At 37.6% G+C, this 21,349-nt stretch overlaps 1 protein-coding gene across 2 annotated transcripts in view; it reads right to left on the bottom strand.

Annotated features, from left to right (window-relative positions):
* tnfrsfa (tumor necrosis factor receptor superfamily, member a) overlaps nucleotides 1-21,349 on the bottom strand; it is a 37,624-nt gene that overhangs the window by 3,498 nt on the left and 12,777 nt on the right. For both annotated transcript variants that reach the window (XM_079586117.1, XM_079586118.1), the window contains exons 2-9: nucleotides 5,780-5,933; nucleotides 4,617-4,745; nucleotides 2,632-2,743; nucleotides 2,207-2,340; nucleotides 1,986-2,072; nucleotides 937-974; nucleotides 419-709; nucleotides 203-239 (exon numbers count right to left, since the gene is read on the bottom strand). In XM_079586117.1, the coding sequence (XP_079442243.1) occupies nucleotides 203-239; nucleotides 419-709; nucleotides 937-974; nucleotides 1,986-2,072; nucleotides 2,207-2,340; nucleotides 2,632-2,743; nucleotides 4,617-4,745; nucleotides 5,780-5,933 (982 nt within the window). The remainder of the gene's footprint in view (nucleotides 1-202; nucleotides 240-418; nucleotides 710-936; nucleotides 975-1,985; nucleotides 2,073-2,206; nucleotides 2,341-2,631; nucleotides 2,744-4,616; nucleotides 4,746-5,779; nucleotides 5,934-21,349) is intronic.

Genomic DNA, 21,349 nt, shown 5'->3' with positions numbered 1-21,349 from the left:
TTTATTCCACTTTCAGATGATGTATAAATCTCGATTTAAATTTTTTTCCCATAAGATTGGTTTTGTGGTCCAGGGTCACATATACTCAATATAAACCAAGAACTGTTATGTTGTACTGATGGTCAAGTTCATTTCATTTTTATTTTTAATTTTTAAAATCAACAGTATTCTGTATACTGTAACTGAGGGAGTAATATCTTACCAAGTAGAGGAACAAGTTTTCTGGGAGGACCATCATCCTATAAAAAAATAAAATAAAAAAGTTTGGCAATGTTGTGAATTTAGTTAACAGGACCATTCAGCAGTCCTTGCAAACAAGGATCTTCTCACACATTTGAAGGCGCTATCTTGTCGTTTCATGGTATTTAGCTGTGTAAAATCTGTGTGATTGATCTGAAAAGATCCCATTGTAGCTAACCTTCGCCCATGACTCTGTATCTGTCTCCGTCTGCCTCGGGGCCGGGGGACTCGATCCAGGCGATTCGTCCATGTAGACTGCAGGAGGTAGAGCAGACAGACTGGTTTGGGAAGAGCTGGTTGTGTTCGGCAAGCTGTCGCCCAATCCCCGGTCTTCATCCTCCACAGGTATGCTCTTGCTACCCGTTTCCTGCGTTTCTTGCGTCAACAAAGGGTGGGACTCTGGGCGTTGCTCCTCCAATCCAGCATTGCGGCTGTTCTCTTGTTCCTCTTCTGATCTTGGGCACTCGTCCTGAGTGAAGGCAACAACTGATTAAAACTATGGGTTAAAATAACCCATTCAAAATAAATGTAATTATTTACGATTTATAATTATACGCAATTATACGATTTTAAATTATTAAGATTCATAAAATAATTATAGTTTTAAATTCGTTTTACATTTAAAGTTTATTTAAAGAATAATATTAACCAAAACTAATTCATTTAATTACTCATAAAAAGTCAAAAGATACTTACAATAGGAATCTTTACTTCTTTCAAATCACCAGCACCGTCTGAAATAAAGTTGACAGCAAATATGTCCATAAAAAGTACATTTGATTTTCCACTTTGCAGATATTTGTAATACTATGAACTAATGTACTAATTAAATAGCTTGAAACTTCTTAAGAAGATATTTTTCTTGGTATTCGGTGGCATATGATCAGATTTCTCCCTTCTAAAATGGAATTGGCCATCTTTGGCTATTCGGACACGGTTTCCTCTTTGCATTATTATTTACAGCGTGGGCATAGTTGTGCCTAGGAGAATTATATTAAGGGATATAAGGTCTAATATAAGGTTCATTAATTTTCCCAAAATTTGGGGTCCTTTCCTTAAAGACTTAAAGATTTAACACATCTGTTATACTATGATTTTTGTGCTGATTTCTATCCCTCTCTTTACAGGATTTATCTTCCTCCTCTGTACTTTATTTAGGCACTTATGTCATAAGTAATGTCATTGTAATGTCGTCTGGCCCTTTATGTGAGGCCGATATTGACAACAATATTGAAACTTGTCATACAGATATAAAACTGCTGATACTGATATCTCACTGCTATGTTATTCTCAGCGTTGGGTTGGCTACTCTAAAAACGAGTAATTACATCTTCAATAGTGCAATTAGATTACTCTCCCAATTACTCTCTCTAAAAAGTATTGCATAATTTATTGCTAATTACCTTCTAAATCCCATATCAACCTCAACCGGTTGAACAATACAATGATAAACATGAAAATGCTCTTTTAATTTTTTTAAATAAATAATAGAAAATTGCACAAATTATACTTGAACTTCAATCAACTATTGTTTTATAGAATTGTTCTAGTCTATACAGTATTTAAAGCAATTACATCATAAGTAACCATAATTACAGAGAGTAATCCCTTACTTTACCTTATTCAATGGAAAAGTTATTCAATTACAGTAATAACACAATTTACACTATTATTAATCACTTAGTAATGCATTACACCCAACACTGGTTATTCAATACAAGGACTAAAAAGGTTTCCAAACATACCACTTTGATGACGTTGACGTTTCTTCCATAAAAATATTCCAAGCGGGATCAATATGATCAGTAGAATCACAATTGGTATGACAACCGCTAAAAAAATAAAAGGTTAAATTTAAATTTTCCTTCTGTTCATGACCATGATGCAGTGTAACTAGTATCAAGGTTGAGTCACTTATTTTCTCAAGTTAATTTTGGAACATGGCTGTACGCAGAGCTGACCTTACCTATAGGATCAGTGTTATTTGATGCCGATGGCTTGTCTGTTGGACCTGCAGTCGGATTAGAGGTGCGCTTCCTTGTGCATTTTGTATTGGATGTCGCAGTGCAACGGGTCGCTTCTTCCTCATCAGCTTTGCACCTGCAAAACCACGGTCAAAAATGATGCCTTTTAGAAAAGGCTTAAAATAGGAGTCGCAAAATGACAGTCATTATGAATAGCACAGTGAAAGCCTCAGGGGTTAAAGGTGGAGAGGCTGAATCAGTGGGAAAAGGGATCTGACTCATTGGATGCGGTGATCTAAAGCAGGGGCTGAAAGGTTAAGAGAATAGAGGCTGGGAGTGTCTGATCTGTCAGCTTTCATCAGGGTGTTGAGCACCAGAACAGAGGACAAGTGGGAAGAGCACATTCCAAAGGAAGAGAGGAACTCACCTGGTGCATTTCTTGCACACTTCACATGGCTCATCTGGCAGGCAGAAGTGACCAGGTCTACATTCACACTTGGTGTTGCTTGTGCTGGTGCAATCTGCAACCATGATCTGATCTGTAAAGGGTGGGAGAGAAACAAATAGGTAAGGGAGGGAAGAATGAAGACATCAGAAACGAGTGGGAGAGAAGCAATAGACTTAATTTCGGAGGGTGACCAGAATTGGATCAATGTTATATCTGGATTAAATCTGTATTTTAGATCAAAAGTGAATAATAAATGATACAAGTCATTTTTGCTTTGGCAAACAGTTGGATCAATCCAGATTCAATTCAGAGAGAATGATTCAGTGTCTATCTGTTACAACTTATATCTGAAATAGAAAAGTCTTAACACACGTCTGAAGGGGAAACTGAATTATAGGATCAATCCAGATTCAATCCACATATAAAGAGAATTATCTGGAGCTAGATTCTTACGTATAATTGTACTGAACTAGCACCTGTCTCAGAAAACACTTGACATGCACCTTCGAATAATAAAATCAGTTATTTAATTACATGTCGAATAAATCCAGATCCTGATCCACATTCCATCCAAATTTAGATCAAATGTATACATGCTAAAACTAATCTTTGCTTCAGAAGACAGTTGAAAAACACCTTTAAAAGATAATTAATTTAGCATAAATACCGATTACGATCCAGATAAAAAAAAATTATTCAATGTAAAATTGTTAGAACTAATCTGAGCCTCAACAAAAAATGTTTCTGTGAAGGGTGAAATTAATCATTAGATCAATACAGATCCAATTCACTTTACATTATTTACAATTATTATATGCATGGAAAGTCTTAATCAACACACCCTTGTGACTCAGCAGGCAGGAGGACTAACCTGGGAGTGATTAATTGAGCAAAATAGATTTCGAACAAGACGGCACATGATACAGGCACACCCTGCATCATCCTAAAACACACGCATACACACAATCCCGGACAACAGTCACAAAGGGGTGCATGCACTAGAGGATAGTTCAGTCATTCATACACACACAAACGGCTAGTGAAAGAACACAGGAGTGGGGCCACACCCAGGACGTGTAACATTAGGAGATCAGATTCCCAGGAGTGAGGTGTCCAGCACAGGAAACACTAGACTCAACTCTATTCATGGGGCCTGCTTATGTCCCCGTCCTCATGCAAATCCTATGGGAGGCTTATTGTCTAAACAGGCGAGCGAGATTTTTGTTTATAGGAATATGTAGTGTTTACAACAGAGTTTGAATCTGAACAAGCAGTAGGGTCTTGTGGGAAAGAGTGTTTAGGTAAATCAAATGGTTTAATAAACGGTGAACGTGGCTGTCCAATCAAAATAAACAGCAGTTTAATGGATGGCTTTGACTTCAGAGGAACCAGAGACAGACTAAATAGCTTTGCAGGAGAATGAGCCGTCACAGCGGAGCGTTCTGCGATGGATTCAGCGTGCTTTAGATGTTCCGTCTCGCTTGCAGATCACAGTATGCAGCACATTTTTCCATCTTGTGCAAAGGCGAGTCGAAATTTCCAAAAGCAAAGAATTCTGACGCCAGTTTCGTTATATGATTTCGTTGAGTTTTTTGTAATATCTGTATTCCGACAGCAGTTCCAGAAGTTAATTGTTTGTCCAGTAGTCACCGGCGATGGGTTGTGTTATTACCTTCCCAGCATGCCGAGGACCATGTGTGTTCCATTATTCACTCGAGATGTATAAATGTTACATTCCTGAGAGCTCTGCTTCTCTGGAGAGCCAGTGCAGACTACATATGGCTGTCTACTGGAAAACTGAACAATCAATTACAATAGCAGAAGGTTGAGATTTCTGTATCTCAAAGTGCCAGTCAAGGACTGGACTCTAACACTTTCTTTAAACAACCCTAAGAGGAAGATCTGACCTGGTCTTTTACAAAATGGCTGGTTTGGAGAGGAAAGTGAAGATTGGGGAACGTTACCTCTGTGGCACTGGCTGCACTGCAGACACTGCTCCATGCCTGTGGGGTGCTCGGCATACGTGCCCTTCTCACACGGGGAGCAAATGCCCTTCTCCTGGTCCCTGCTACACTTCTCTTTCACATAAGTGCCTGTGTTACAGAAAACATTTTAAGACAGACATTAAATATCAACATATATCATTTTCAGAAAAAGATTTTAGAATGGGAACCAGTGCGTATTCAGAACCGACTCCATTTCAAATGGTTTTATTATTAAAGCCAGAGAATGCAACATTTAGGCAAAAAATGTTTTGTGCAATTTTGAGCCCTGTGTAAAATACATGCCACCTTTTTGTCACATTAAAATGTAATTTAATATAATGCATGACTCATTCGTTCCAAAATGTTTTTCTTGACATACATACATACGCTGTAACCAATCATCTAGAATTAAAATATTGATCCACATTTCTCATATGAAATTTTTTTTTTTACTAGTATTTTGGTAGAAATAGTACAGAATCAATTTTTTTTATATGATCATTTTTATTTGTTCATGAACAGTTGGTTTTATTTTATGCATTCAATTCTCTTTTTATTTATTGTTTTACATTATTTTAAACCATTGTAAATGAGAACCCATTATGTGATTATCATACTACACAAAAATGAACATTAGTAAATCATTACAAAAATGAACCACATGTTCTAACTGTTATTCCCAATACTATATTTTGTTTAATTCCCTTACCAGCAGGTTTGGTGATTAAGCTTCTATTGTTTAAGTGTGCTTTATGACCTGCCATTCTGGATATTTAAACACTAACTCCAGGCCTACAAACACCTCATTTTAGCACTAACCTTGCAATATCCCTCGCGAGACAGCTCTATGAGAAACCAGAGTCTCACAAATGTGAATTCGGAGTTTTAAGCTCTAAAATAACAATGCTGTTTCTGTTCAAATCTTCATCAGAGAATAACACTCTTAATAGCATCACTGACGGATGTTTGTCAGCACCTCATTGACAAAGCCTGGAAAGCCATTTTAAACATCTTGAAAAAAAGCCTATGCTGGAAATTACTTTAAAAACCTTGCTTTGAGCGAGTTGACTCATTTGTGTTTACAATACTTGCCTTTACAAGGGAAGTTCTCACGGTTGGACAGGATCTTGTCTGCTACTTACCAGCTTCACAGTTCTTGCAGCAGAAGCTGTTGTGCGGGTACTCCTGGTTCTCCATGCAGCTCATCTGTCTGGCTGTGCGGTTTTGGACGTCTCCTGCAAACCCGAGCTCTGCTGCCCCCTGACCCATAAAAGTCAAAGCAAAGATAATAGGGACCTAAGAGGAGGAGGAAAAAAAAAGAAAGGAGATTTTTCAATATGCATTCATGATGACTTGCAATTCATGTACCCCAGTGTGTACTTGGAAAGATCTTGGTTTTACTTCCTTAAAATCTATAAAAAAGAAATTGTGAAATTATGAAATATATGAAAATATGAATAACTGAAAGTATTAGTGTAGTGAATGGATTAAATTAATTGCGATTCATATCTTTTTCATATTGAATGATTTTTGGAAACGCACTGATGCTTTCAATTCCTAAAAATATACAAAATAAATACAGAATTTAAAATAAATAAACTTAGTGAGTAAATAAATTAAAATAAATGTGCAGTCGTAAAAACTTCAGACAGCAACAGATGTCTTTACTCATCTTCTCATTAACGTTATATAACAAATAAATGACTTGTGAAATCTCATCTGAATTTCATTTATACATCAATTGTTGTTGCCGTTGGTGTTGATGAATTGGTATTCAAGCCGTCCTGATGAGGGCACACAAGACACAAGAAGCCTGGGAAGTGCTGCAGATAAGAGGTTCCTTCTGGAGAAACACCAGTTTTGTATTTTCACACGACTGAAGTGTCATGCTCTCTCTCACACATTTAGAATTCTTTCTCAGCTCCAGAGGCAAACAGAGAGGTATTCTGACTGAGTTCTCATAGCTGACCTTGTGTGAGCAATCTAGCATTTAATTCAAAACATCTGATGTGAACATCTGCAGAGCAAAGCAAATTAACAGAGCAGGAGAGAGTCTTTTCCTGGACCAGAACAAAACAACCTACCCTGACAAAACACACACACACACGGAACACTAAACACACTAAATGTGCTGTGTGGAATCCAAAGAAATGCCAGGAAACGTCTAAAAACACTTTCTCAACCGGTGAGTCGTTAACAAGTTCCGATAAGATCACAGACAGTAATGAAAAACAATGCTAAATGCATATCGTAAAATGCAACTCTTATCATGCATATTTACGAGAGCAAAACAAAGAGGCATGTCAGCTTATCCAATAAAATTTGGATCAAAGGGCGACATCAAAGACACTCGAATAAACTTAACAGTAATTCATCTATTATTTGGAAATTACTCTTATGATTCATTCGTTTAATAAACCTTTAAAAAAACTCAAACACAAGAGCTACTGCTTTGAATTAATCTGATCATATAATCAAACTCTCTGAATTAATCAGTAGTTATTGAATCACTTTTGGTTCAACATGCTGCTGCTATTTTTTTTTTTTTGACCTAACCCACAAGCTTACTGTTCATATGAAGAATGTAAAGTTAAAGATGCACATTTACAACAGACATTTTAATAAACATTTTGTATATATTATGCTCCCCTGTAGCAAAACTGAATGGTAATATTAAACTCTTAAAGGTACAGTAGCAAAAAACAGTCTGTTGAGTTGGAACATGGAGGGGAAATCTGTGGAAAATGGTAATTTAAGTCTAAATTATGAATATTAACCTTGACTAACGTTATAAATGGACTATAGGAGGAGGAAATGCTTAAATTAGTTTCTTTTTAACATTAATGCGGCACTATAAACAAATGTTCCCAGTGCTAGCATTTGGCCAGTCAGTTCGGTATCTCTGTCTTTTTGTCTCAGAGGATAATGGGAAATGTAGGCCGTTAGATGGAGCCGATGGTATCGAGTTGCTGGTGAGGTGTATGGCGGTGGTGTTGTGTGTCTGGGAGAATGTGGGTCATTTGAAGTGGTGGCTCTAAAGTGTGTTGTTTAGCCGTAAATGAGGCTCTCTCATTGTGACATGCTGAAAAGAGGGAGAAGAAAGAAGGGGTGCCTCAGGGACAGAGTAAAGTGCTCGTCTGAAGTAGAAGACCCCTGCTCCACATGCACAGTCCCATACAGAGCTGCTGTTGACTCCCTCCCACACACACACACATCTCTCTGTCTGCTCACAACGACCCCAAATATCTCTTCTTTTCTCTCATTTGAGAGAGAGAGACAGAGAGAGAGAGAGAATGCAAAGCAACCACCCTATCAAACTCCTTTTTTCCACTTAAGCACACACACAGAGTACAAACCTTGCCTTTACTCTTCTCTATCTCCCACACACATTGGTTTTCTTTGAACATGTCTGTTAGACACTCATTCACCACATGGATTTGCTCTGACACACACACCTTTTATCTTAAGCACTAAACTGAAACCTCACAGCTCCATCTAGAGCGTAGAGTTGTGGTGCTTTTCTCAGTAGTGCAATATATAACATTACATGTCATGTAAAAGTGCTCAATTATATCACAGTAAATAACATTTAAAATATAAAAATAAAAGCTTGATGAACAAAATCCAATGGGGTGTAATCTTGTAAGACAGTGGTTTTGCTACAGGATGCTGATTGGACATTTATACAAAAAGTAAACAAATGCCCATGAAATCAAACAATGAAATATTTGAATATATAAATGATCTCTGTTATGATTGACTAACCATTGTTTACCAATATAATAATGAGCACTGTTGTCCCTTAGGGAAGGCCAATTTGGAATTCTGAATGATTGTTGATTTATTGGCGATCACATGTTAATATGACGGTGTGAATGTGTGACTTCATAATCATGCAGATTTTTCTGAATGATCCTTTTTTTGGGGGGGCTTACGTTGTGTGTGCAAAGGAATAATACACTGACTGAAAACTGTATATCCTACTATATGTGAAAAATTCTAAATTAAATATGAAACATAATAGTAGCATGCCGCATCATAGCCTCAAATGTTGATGCTGCACGTGAAAAATGAAAAATACAATGAATACAATGAAACCCATTATATTGCGATTGAAATGTTAATATATTATTGTCCGGTTTCACAGACAAGGTTTAAGCTTGTTATTACCAGACTAAAATTCATGTTTGAGCGGTCTTAAGTGAAAGCAACTTGCACTGACATATCTTAATATATATCCGTGCCATTGTTTTGTCTCAAGATGCACACGTTTATAAAAGCTACTTGAATGTTTTAATTGAACTAAGGCGTAATCCTGGCTTAATCTAACCACTTTCTATATTCCAATTTCCAGGAAGTCTTCAGAGTCACATGATCCTTCATAAATCATTCTAATATGCTGATTTGGTTCTCAAGAAAGATTTCTTATTATTATCGGTGTTGACAACAGTTGTGCTGCTTAATATTTTTGTGGAAACTAAAATACTTTTTTTTCAGGATTATTTGATGAATGGACAGTTCAAGAGCTTATTTGAAATTATGTCTTTCCTGTCACTTGTTTTGATTAATTTATTCCATTCTTGCTAAATAGTATTAATTTCTTTCCAAAAAACTCTGATAGCGTATCAACTAGAGTGCATTGCATTGTGGGGCACAGAATCCCATGCAGTGTGTGCTTTGATTACATCTTGATTACAAATCTTCAGTGTTGCATGCCTGCAAAAAACTGCAAAGTAAAAGTACAAGTAATATGCTATTCTGTAGCCTTTTGATTCCATGTGCTTTTTAATGTTTAGACAACTACACCGCTGGCATCAATCTGCAACAGCAAAACTTCAGATGTTGACAGTGTATTATTATGTACTAATAGTTGTAGAATAGCAACAGGGTTGCCAAAACAGAAGAGCAATCAGAGAAGACATACCACAGGGGTTTACAGCACACTCACTAATGCTACTTGTAAACTAGTATCAAATAGAGTGGAACAGCTGCGTAAAGACGCCGCGGAGGACCGGGGGTATTCGACAATTTGGCAATATGCTATAGTGTCCGGCGCAACCACAAAACTGAGGTTCTCGACAACTATTGCATTGTCAAAACCGCAGATTTGAATGCTGCCAACCCATCTTTAACAGCCGAAATAATCACACCACAGTAAATCAACTCAAAAACAGATTGAAGACTATTCACAGATGCAATGTTTGGAACTCAGAGGAGTGTACAATGGTCCTCTTGTTGGACGACGGACTGAGTCTATCAGCCTTGAGGGGAACCGAAATGCCATCGAGTGTCCACACAGACAGTAAAACCTCTCGAGACAATGAAATGAGTGCGGGCGAACCGAACGCATGTGAGAGAGTTTCTTGAGCGAGAGTGTGTGTGTAAAGGGGGGAAGTCTGAGACAAACTTTGGCTCCAGAGGAGCTCTCTGGATGTCAGCCATGCCTTGTTGTTCTAAGGGAGTTTCCTGGATTGAGCAGCGCTGTTGAGCCACACTCTCTCCGCGCTCACGTCAGACTTTCCACAGACGTTCACATGCACACACACGCACAATCGCACCATTTAGACGCAGCCGTCGGGAGGTGGGGTCAGAGAGCGATGGCTATGGAGTGCTGGAGGAATTTGAAAAGAAAGGGAGAAGGAGGACGGATACAATAGACGGAGTGTGAGAGGTCCAGAAATGGCGCAAAAACGTAGGGCAGGCGCATGGGAGTTTGGGAAGGCACGGCGGAGAGGAGCGGAGAGTGAAAGAGGAGAGATTCCTGACTCCGAATGGATACACTGAAACCATTCAGACGAGTGGAACATTAAAAGTCACACTAATGAGTTACAGTACTCGCTCTCTCACACCCAAACACACACACACACACACACACTGCAAAGACTGAATTTTCCCAGACGGGATGAAAGTATGGAGTGAAGCACACGTATCAGTTGCTGCAGTCTGAAAAATTAGTAGCCGCATTAATGTCCAACACCTGTTCTGGCCCCCTGGGCACATGCAAACCCATCTGGGTCAAAGTTCACGGATTTGCCAATGACATCAACCCACCAATGACAGCGGAGCCTGTCTGACAGACATCTATGCCAGCGCTCGTTAAAAAGCAGTCAAAATTTTTCCTGACTGCGTCTGTGTGTGCGAATGCTATGGAAACTCTATGTCTCCATGGCGACATGTCTGATCCTGGGACAGGTGGTCTATTTTTTTTCTTTGGAGAGGCACAGATAGGCAGATTGAGGGGGAAGTGACATCACTTCCTGTGTCTGCACATTCCAGATCTGGTGAATCACTGGATTCCAGACTGGCACTAACTTGTCAGCTATATTGCTGACAGTTAATAGCGAAAGTATGAACATACAAAGAACATCAGTTTTTAGACGTCATGATATGACTTGCTAGGTAAAAATTTTTTTATAGGCCTACGTCTGCTTTTAGCAAAAAACACAGTGACTTCCTGGTTACTTATACCTCAACCAATCTTAATATTTTCAAACACTAATCGACAATTGGATTTTTTTTCTGCTGACCTGTGATTATTTTTACTTGCTCCAACACAAACTACAAATGTAAATGTTTTATGAATTTTAATGTACCAAATATATATATTTTTATAAAATATATTTTATACTTTATTTTATTTACAATTTTAAATTCTAAGTTAAAAAAAAAAAATTCACACACACAAAAAAAAACAATTTAAGGAGTCCAATTTAGACAGATGGAAATGATAAACTTTTTGTAAACTTTTTAACTTCGGGTTTTCAGGAAACTCCAAGACAGAAATTGGAAAATGATGGTATGCATGGCAAAACATTACTAATGCATGTACATGATAAAAATAAATAAAGATATAGATACATATACATGCATAAAGTCGTGTTTATTTCACTGGCTTTTGTAATGCAAACATCCAGAGTACATTAGCGGCCACATCAAGACAAAAGACAAAAACAATTTAGTAGAATAATTACATGAAAAGACAGATCTTGTGCTAATAATAATAACTCTAACACTGTTTAGAAAACTAATCTCATATGAGAAATGCTTTTGTGGAATGAAGGTCTGGCTTTTATTATCTAGCGCTGCTAAAAGTGAACTATTGTCTCCATTATCAGTGCTTCAAGACTATCCCGATAAACCGCTGGTGAACTGTGACAAAAGCGTCTCAGTAGTGGAGGGACGCGGGTCAGCCGGTAGGCATGACCGGTTAGAACTAAGATAAGACCAGAACAAACTTGACGCAAAACAGCTTCCTGCTTTCCCAGGCAATTCATTTATACTGGAGGAAACGGCAGTGAAATCTGGTACAGACTTCAAGGTCTGCGCTCGGCTAAAATCAAACTTGTGCATTGCAGTTATCTCACAGAACATCCTCAACAAAAATGACAAGGACACACTCACACGCACACACATTCACAGCATCCAGACAGCCTGCGGTAGGGTTTGGCCTGTAATAGGTGGTCAGGACGTAGACCAGCGTGGTAACCTTAACCTCCTGGATGAGAGTCCTCCAAACCCACAATCACTTTGCACTGGCAGCTCACCAGCGTGGCGTGTTTGGCCCTTTTCCTTCTGTCTGAGTGAATAATTGTTGAATATGGATGGAATGACTTGTGAAGATTATGTGAAAACAACAAAAAACCAACATCCCAAGGAAGATGCCAGAATTTTCAAGTGGGGGCGTAACAAAAGATGATTCAGTTTGATACAGGATACGATATTTTCACATTACATTAAACAAAGCCAAAATAGAGTTAAAGGGATAGTTAACCCAAAAATGAAAATTCTGTCATCATTTACTCACCCTGAAATTGTTCTCTTAACCTGTAAGAATTTCTTACTTCTGCTGAACACAAAAAAGGATATGTTTGAAGAATGTCGGTAACCAAACAGTTGATGGGCCCCACTGACTTCTGTGTTGTTCAGCAGAAGAAAGAAATTCATACAGGTTTGGAACAACTTAAGGGTGAGTAAATGATGACATAGCCTAATTTTCATTTTTGGGTAAACTGTCTCTTTATTTATTTATTTATTTTAATGATAATTTCAAATGCAAATGATAACAAACAGTTAGAAAAAAGTACTGTAAATGTAGGGCTAAAAAAAATTGTCACGGTATGATTTTTCATATCGTGATATGACGATCGTGATATCACGATATGATGTTTCATATCGGTATCGATAATTATTGCAATTTTTTATAACCTTTTTTTTTTAAAGACAAGTAGAAAAGTTTGAATTTAAACCACAGTTTTTTAATTTATTTATACACATTATTAAGGCAAACTACTAGCCTAATTATATTAGTTTTAGCAGTCAAAAATAAAATGTAGGCCTACACAAAAATATCTTCTTTATGTCTTATATTAAGATAAAAAAGTAAGCGTTTAAGAAACTCATGAACTTAAAATGTTACAAAATGAGTAATGTAATGTAAAAGTGTAAATTTAGAACAATCAAGGTGAACTTTGAGGTAGATCAACATCTGTAATAAGTAGGGGTGTAACGGTTCACAAAATTCACAAAAATTCTGTATTTTTAAATAAGTGTGAGTTTTCCTATATCTTGAAAATTTGTTTTATAAATGGGGGTAATCTTTGAAGGATGAACAAATAATGTTTTGGTCATCACATTAAAAATAACATTTAAATATGATAATATTTGATTTTTGAAGTGCTGGAAAAAGATGTGACGTACTTGAAATAATTTTACTATTCCTACCAAACTTCCATGGTTACCTAGTAACCTACATTAAATCCATGGTGAATGTTGAAGATCTGTGGACTTCAAGCCTATAACTAGGCTAGTTCATTCATGGCACAATGTGTCTCCTGGTTTCCACATCAGCGCTGTTTGATCTTGAACTTGATGAAACCAGCCAGTAGCACAACATAGCCACAAAGTTAAGACCCATCTACCTTTTTATGTAACTGACTTTAAAATGTTAATGACTTAAATGTCTTAATGTCTTAATGAAAAAAAATTAGATGACTAACTTGTAAGACTAGTCAAAGCAGTTTACGCAACTAGCCTGAATAGAAATATTCATGATTCTGCTAAATACAGAAATATGCTTGCACTCTGTCCTCCTGACTACATCTAAATATATATATATTGTATCTTATAAAATATATATTTTTTTCATTTATTAATCATCATAGAAGCTAAAATATACAATAGTTTGGGTGAACTAAACAAAACATCTCTATCCACAATAAATTGCGATATATTGTTACACTATGCATACTTACACCACTATTTTCAAGTGATTGAGCTGGAATAAGAGACAAACCAGAAGTCCTACCCATAATTAAAAGAAAAACAAGAGAGGGTTGACCCTAAAACATGGTGGCTACCCAAAAGCTATTCTAAATGCTATTTATGATTATTGAATGAACGGCAGAGAGAGAATGAATGAGTTTTGTTTAACTGGCTGTCCACCAAAGTAAACGTAACCGAGACAGACTGGTGGTCACACAAGAGCTCATGAATGAACTGGTTAATGCCAGTGGCAGCATACAACAAACAACCACAGCACACAACAGTTCAAAGAAACCTTTGGCCTGAATGAAAGCGCTAAGTGTGCTGGCTTCCTTTGCAACACTGAAACAATCGAGTTAACAATGCTCGCTTGCCAGCTCTAAACTATTAGGCGAGAACATGAAATCTACATTGTTTAAAAGTGCTCGTTTCCATATGTAGACTGGCAGCTGTACGTCTATCTCTTTCATACGCGCGCGCACACACACACACACTTCTGGCACAATCTTGGCTAGTTGACAATGGGGTCTCACAGGTTTTATTGTTCAGAATTACAGTACGATAAGGCAGTCAGTCATTCACGTTTGCCGCGTGTGTGTACGTGTTCAATTACGACTACATCCGCACTACATGCTGTACAGTGCGTTTCATTATGTATGATGATTGGAACTGGCGGATTGACAGGAGTTTTTCCCCGTATACAGATGATTTCTATCAGAGCTATCGGTTAAGGGAAGACACACCGTTCTTCATTATTTCCAGCGGACTGGAACAGGAACCTTATGGAATCATGTGCCTTACATTACCCGCACTGATTCCAGTGTTTTACGCATTATGCTGACAGGGTGCACATGATAAATATGCTGTACAAGGATACAGACTCAACGAAAGAGAAGGAAAATGATTGATAGGGAAAACAATATTATTATTATTTTTTTTAATTCATAGCACAGACCGAGAGGAAATTAAATTGGGAAATATTGCAAACTTAATTTAAACTGACAACCTGCATAAGCACCATGATTAAAAAAATAATAATAAACAACAACCAAAAAATTATACCAGCCTTCTGAACGATTGTGTGTGTGTGTGTGTGTGTGTGTGTGTGTGTGTGTGTGTGTGTGTGTGTGTGTGTGTGTGTGTGTTCTGTGATGGCAAAGCTGAAATTTAAGCAGCCATTACTCCAGTCTTCAGTGTCACGATCCTTCAAAAATCAAGAAAGATTTCTTATTTCTATAAATGGTGAAAACAGACCGGCTGTATAATATTTTTGTGCTAACACATTTTTATGATTTTTTTTGATAAATAGAAAGCTCAAAAGAACATAATTTGTCAAATCTTTTGTAACATTAAAAAGGTCTTTATACGATCACTTTAGATTAATTTAATGCATCCTTGCTAAATAAAAGCTAGCCTAAATGTTTCTTTATTTTTTTCCATATACTACTATACTATTTACACTATTACTCATCTTGCTAGAGGCTAGTGAGTAATAAAGAAAGTTATACTGACTTGTGCCTCAAGTTTTCACCTTTGTAATAGATTTACGGGAATGAGATCACAAACACATATAGCCTAGCTCTGGAACATATGCAAAAGTGATTTCAAAACAATGCATACTCCAGTGAGATCACTGCAGCCCTTTTGATGCAATACGGCAGTCACACACATACAACTAGTGAACTCTACCTAAACCACAGATCATGTGCAGGCACACACACACACAGACGCACACACACACACACACACACACACACACACTAGTATATTGGGTATGAGCGTGTGAAAATCTGTAAATGGCTCCTCTCGGGGAACACAGGAAACAGTCAGACAATGTGGAGGCTTCATTTGGAGTTCAGCTCCATGCTGAGCAACAGAAAAACACGCACACCATCTTTGATAGGAGCAAACTCTACGAAGATACGGTGACAACAAGCTGCACAATGATTTACCAACCATCTGATCCTTTAAATAACGCAATATTTTCACATAAAACCTGTTAACGTCCAATTTCGCCAGTTATATCCCAATCCCAAACCACATATCGACCGTTTTCGACCTGCAGATTCTGAAACCTCCAGCCCAACGAGTGCTATTCACAGTCCCGTGGAGATGATGGGGGATCAACCGAGCCCTCGGCCCGAGATTTCAGGCGGGCGGCCTGCTGTCCTCAGTGTGCGTGGGAGGATATTAATAGCCAGAGAAAGCCACGACAGCACAGCCTTCCACATTTCAGATTTCCTGTGGCTTTTCAGTCTTCTGTTCAAAAAAAGAAGAGCGCAGTGAATAGTGCCCAGACAGGACTGTCCTAATCTCTTTCCTTTAGAAAGAGGAAGAGAGGGCGAGAGAGACAGACAAAGACGATGTGAATATGAAAAAAAAACAAAACATTTTTGTGATTTACAGTGCACTTCCTGTGTAAAACCACATCTGCGGTTCTGCACTATATACGCCTACACGAGGTGTAACATGTTGTGTGATAAGGAGATACGTTTTGGGGAATTTTAAGTCTACAAGAAAAAAAACTAAAAATAAGTTAATTCAACTTAAAATGTCTGATTAACAGTTTAAATTACTTATTTTAATCCCAAACCAACTTTCATGTCTTTAAACACCCTTGATGGCATGCTTCATGTCTTGCATTACTGGTTTTGGCCCACATGCAAAACATCTGAACTTATTTAATAAAGGTGTATTCAATTTACCTAAACTGGGACGTGTTTTCTTTTTTGACAAGTAGGCCTAGCAGAACTTAATTAGGTGGGACAAACAAGATAAAATGCAACAGATTGAGTCAGAAACGTTGAAACTTAACAACAGCCAGAGTAAAATAACCTCTTGCACCCATATAACCCCCCGCCAAATTTAATTACCATTAAATATTTCCATTTATGTAGAGCCTTTCCCATGGAAACATCAGGAGGTAAATAGCTTGACTATGCGTCACAGATCAAAGTCCCGTCCAATGAAAAGCTTTAAAGCCTGGATGACTCAGTGTCTCTTCTCTTTGTACGACAGCCCCATTGATTACCAAAAACAGGTCGAACAAGTTTTCTTATGGTTACAATCACCTTTGCTCTTCTCAACTGGTTAATCTTTAAACTACTGTATTGTGTTATCAAAAGAAAATATGCGTCATTTAGTCAGCATTAACACAAACAACCCTGAAAAAAAAAAACCTGTTTGAGCTCATGGGAGACAAGATTATCAGAGCCAAGTGGTACATGAATTGTGTAAGATGGCATTTTAAGCCTGAAAAACATATTCCCATGACATTAGGCCAGTGCCACGCTGAGTTGCCCACTCATTAGCCAGCCTCAGTTCACTGAGCTCACATCAGACGGAGGCTTTGTGCCGAATGCCTTTCCCATCACTCACACAAGCAGGAGGCTCACTGTTTTTTATGCTGAATGCATTCTTTGACCTATTCGAGGTGAACATTAATTCGGGCGTCTGCAAATGTCAAACTAAAGTAATTCTAGAGCTGTAAAGGTATTCAATTACACATGATTAGAATAAACAGTTTTTGATTTATTAAAGACAAAAATAAAGTAAAAAGATTTAAATATTTAACTAACTTTTTTGAAGTTGGAGTTTTGAAGTAAAGTAAAAAAAATTATTAAAAAAAAGCTGAACATAAAAATGTAAAAATGAGTTTTTAGTGGAGTCTGTGCATGGTTCAGGCAATAATCACTGCAGAAGTTTATTATCTAGGGCTGGAGTTTTAACAAGACACTAACCAGAATATTTGAGAAATTTCAATATAGTGCTACCTTGCAATCTCTACTTACATATAAATATCATTATTCTTTTTCTATTTATAGAAACGTTTAAAAAAAAAAAAACGCTCTTTGCCCCATGACATCAAAACCAAGATAAGGTTTTAAAGGAATACTCACCCACACCGCAACATCCACATGGAAAACATCTGCAAGGCGTGACCAAGCTACAAACTGACACTATTATCCATCGGCTTAAATGAGACATAACACCCTCATCTAATTTCCTGCATTCAAGCACACACCCTAATTTAAGCGTGTTTGACACAGTGGCAGGTTACCCAATCTGTGATACACCTGTGGATTCATGCGAGGAGAAGACATGAGAATAAAAGCGAGAGCGCGAGGGTGTTGTTTTCAAGGAGGAGAATCGCCAATGACTGTTCAATTTTAAGTCAAACCAATGGGTAATTATTGTTTGAAGACACTGGATAGGGGGTACGTGCGAACTCGCGCGCACACACAGGAGCAAACACACACAGAAATGCACACTATTAGCGTTTTAACTGGAGTCAATGGGGGTTGAATAGAAGGGTAGCTGAATAGCAGGCACATTGTAATACATGTAACACATCTCTCGTTCAGTCACTGAATCTGGGTGCAGTGACCTGTAAGGTGTGGCTATCTTAGACATAAATTCATCTCTGACAGATGCTTCGCCTTTCCTGGGAAGAGCTAAATGGCAAAAGAAAAAGAAAAAGCCTGCCCACAAACCCACATGCTATCATTTCGACAGCAGATAACCTTTCAACTCGTCTCCCACTTCTTTGCCACACGACATATCAATATAATGTCACAAAGAAGACTAAGCTGAAAATGTTGCTCTCATGAGCTTATGATTCACGAAAAACATGAATTCCCTAATTTAATGGATTTTATTAAAGGCATACTTAACTTCACCCAAAAATGAAAATTCTCATTATTGGGTGAATTATCCCTTTAACATGAATGTGCATGAACATGCAAATATCTTAGGCTATGTAACCACCATTTAGGTCACTTTTTGCCTTCACTAATTAATTTTAAAAGGTCCTATGCTGTGACAAATATTTAACTTTATTTGTTTAAAATATTTACTTTTAAATAGTTTTAGATAATAAAGTGTGTTTTAAGTGCAAATGCTACATAGCCTCTCATTTAAATACATTTCATGTCAACTATTCATCTCAATCAACATACTGACATCCTTAAAAAATTGCCGAAAAGCTTGAGAACAGGATAAATGTGCTTCTCATCTCAGTATAAACACTTCTGGACCTTGTTTATTGTGGGAAGTCTACAGCATAGAAACAGATATGGCACGATTTCTAACACACAATCTCCCACACGTCCGCATCATTCTGATTACTCTGATAATGAGAGTTGCATTTAATTGCATCACGCAATCTTCTCTCTTCCTGTCTCCTCGTTAATTTGGATTCCATAAACATCTGACGGAGCGGAGTGGCTTTAAAAAGGGTCCTAATGAGCAGCGGGATGTGGACTGTGCTCTGGAGTCTTTCTTGTGGATCCCGGGGTATGTAGCACATGTCCTGTTTGGATTTCAGAGCCGCTCGGAGAGATACCGTGCACACTTCCTGTCCATGCCCACACCCTAGAGAGCACACTCCGATAACATCGAAGGAGTTTGAGAGGGTAAAAAAAAAAAAAAAGTCAAGAGGGAGAGAGAAATCTGTGCCCAATGTGAAAAAGATTCTGTGTGATTCAAGAAATCTCCAGAAAAAAAAGGAAAGAGTATGAAAAGACTAATGGAGAAGAGACCCCTGCTCCCGATTGTATGCTACATGTTTGTGATTGTGGGTGGAAAGACAGAGTATACAAAGATCTGATTCCTGTCACTGACAACTGTGTTGACAGGAAGTTTACAGTAGGAGCCGTACGCCTCCGAACACCACCCCCCCCCCCCCCTCCCCCCCCCCTCCCCCCCTCCCCATCCGCTCTCACTGGCCCAGGAATGTGTGAGCTATGCACACTGGCAAGGATGAGCTATCTTCATCTAGTCACCAGCCAACCAGAGCAGACTCATAACTTAGCATAGTTTACAGCATGCATAAACAACCCTGCTGCAAACAACCTCTGCCCTGTCATTTCAATAAACAACTGCAGTCTTCAAAGTAGGGCGAGTTCACCTGGGGCTCATGGGAAAGAGAGCCTGTTAAGGCAACAATCACTGTATAGATAACTAGTTAAGATGATCATCACTCCCTTGGCTTTGATTATTTAATTATGCGATTAACTACTAGCTGAATGCCGACTTATTACATAATACATATATCTACAGACAAATACACGCAAGTTCAATGCAACACCCATCATGTGTTATTTTAATATGCTGTCAATTATCTTGAGGGTCGCCGCTCTAAGGAGCGGTGTAGTTTTAAGTTAAAGATACACAGTATGAGCCGAGTGTGGCTCTGGACTCGAAAGAAAGTTTTAAAGGTGAGTCAAGGCATTCAGTAAGTGAAGCGTTTTTATAGTGCCACTTTTGGCAGAGCAGAGCTGGAAAAACCAACAGAAGGGCAGTGAATGGCTCTTTCAATGTGGAATAAACTTAACACTGGCACTACTCTTAGAAAACTCACAAGACAGGGTTCATAAGAGAAGAGAAGACTGGACTGCTTTTAAAGCTATGGGCCGACAAACAGTCTAGCTGTTTTGTTTTTTTACACTTCTTAATAACCAATAAATGGCACTATTTGGTGGGTCTTTAAACAAAAAAAAAAACAGTACCCAAAAACTGCATTCACAAAAAAGTAAATTATTTAGTAACATTATTGATTCTAAAGTGATGAAAGTGCATCTTAATAGGCTAAATGTAACACAAAAATGTAGTTGAACATAAATTAGCCATATTACAAATATATCTATACATAAAAATACTACTACTGTACTGTAGAAGTATTATTAGTAGTCATTTTTGTATGTATATTATTATTACTAATTATAACAATCATAACAATGTATGACATGTATTGTTTAGCCTAATTATAATTTAGTTAGTGTCAAAAAGCAGAAATGAAAAAATAACTAAAATCAGTTTGCATATTGGATGGACACTCAAACATAATATTATTAATATCATAAAAGGGGAACATTGCTTAATCTATGCACTGCAGTACATCATAAAAAATAAAATAAAAATCACACACATTATGGCCCCTAAAAACATACCTAAACAGCACTTTTTGACGTAATAGGTACATTGAATGCCCAAAAATGTTGCCTATAGGTAAGCAGCTCACTAGGTTGAGACAATGATTTTCAAAACTACACATGGCTAGTACTCAACAAGTGTGTATCAAATGTGTTCAGATATTCTAAAATTAAAATCCAATATAAAACATACCACTCCGATAATATTTACAAATCTGAGTCAAAAGTTTTCAGAACTTAAAACCACAATAAAATATCAGTGCCCAACACGGCCAGTTCAGTATGACAATGATCATTTTCACTACCCGACTTTCATATTTGTGATCAAACTAGAATTTCACATCAAATTAAAACAGTAAAAAAAAGACCCGACTGAGATGTTAAAGAAAACTAAGAACCAGTTTAGAATAAAATGCACTTGATAACCTACCGAAAAGTCTGATAACGCATAATCACCGGCACTACATTCAAAGCGTAATGACCCGATAACACCAGGAATTTACATTCACATTCATGTTT

This window comes from Phoxinus phoxinus (assembly GCF_949152265.1).
Source record: "Phoxinus phoxinus genome assembly, chromosome: 17".
NCBI classification, from domain to species: Eukaryota; Metazoa; Chordata; class Actinopteri; order Cypriniformes; family Leuciscidae; genus Phoxinus; species Phoxinus phoxinus.
This window is presented reverse-complemented; position numbering and strand designations above follow the sequence as displayed.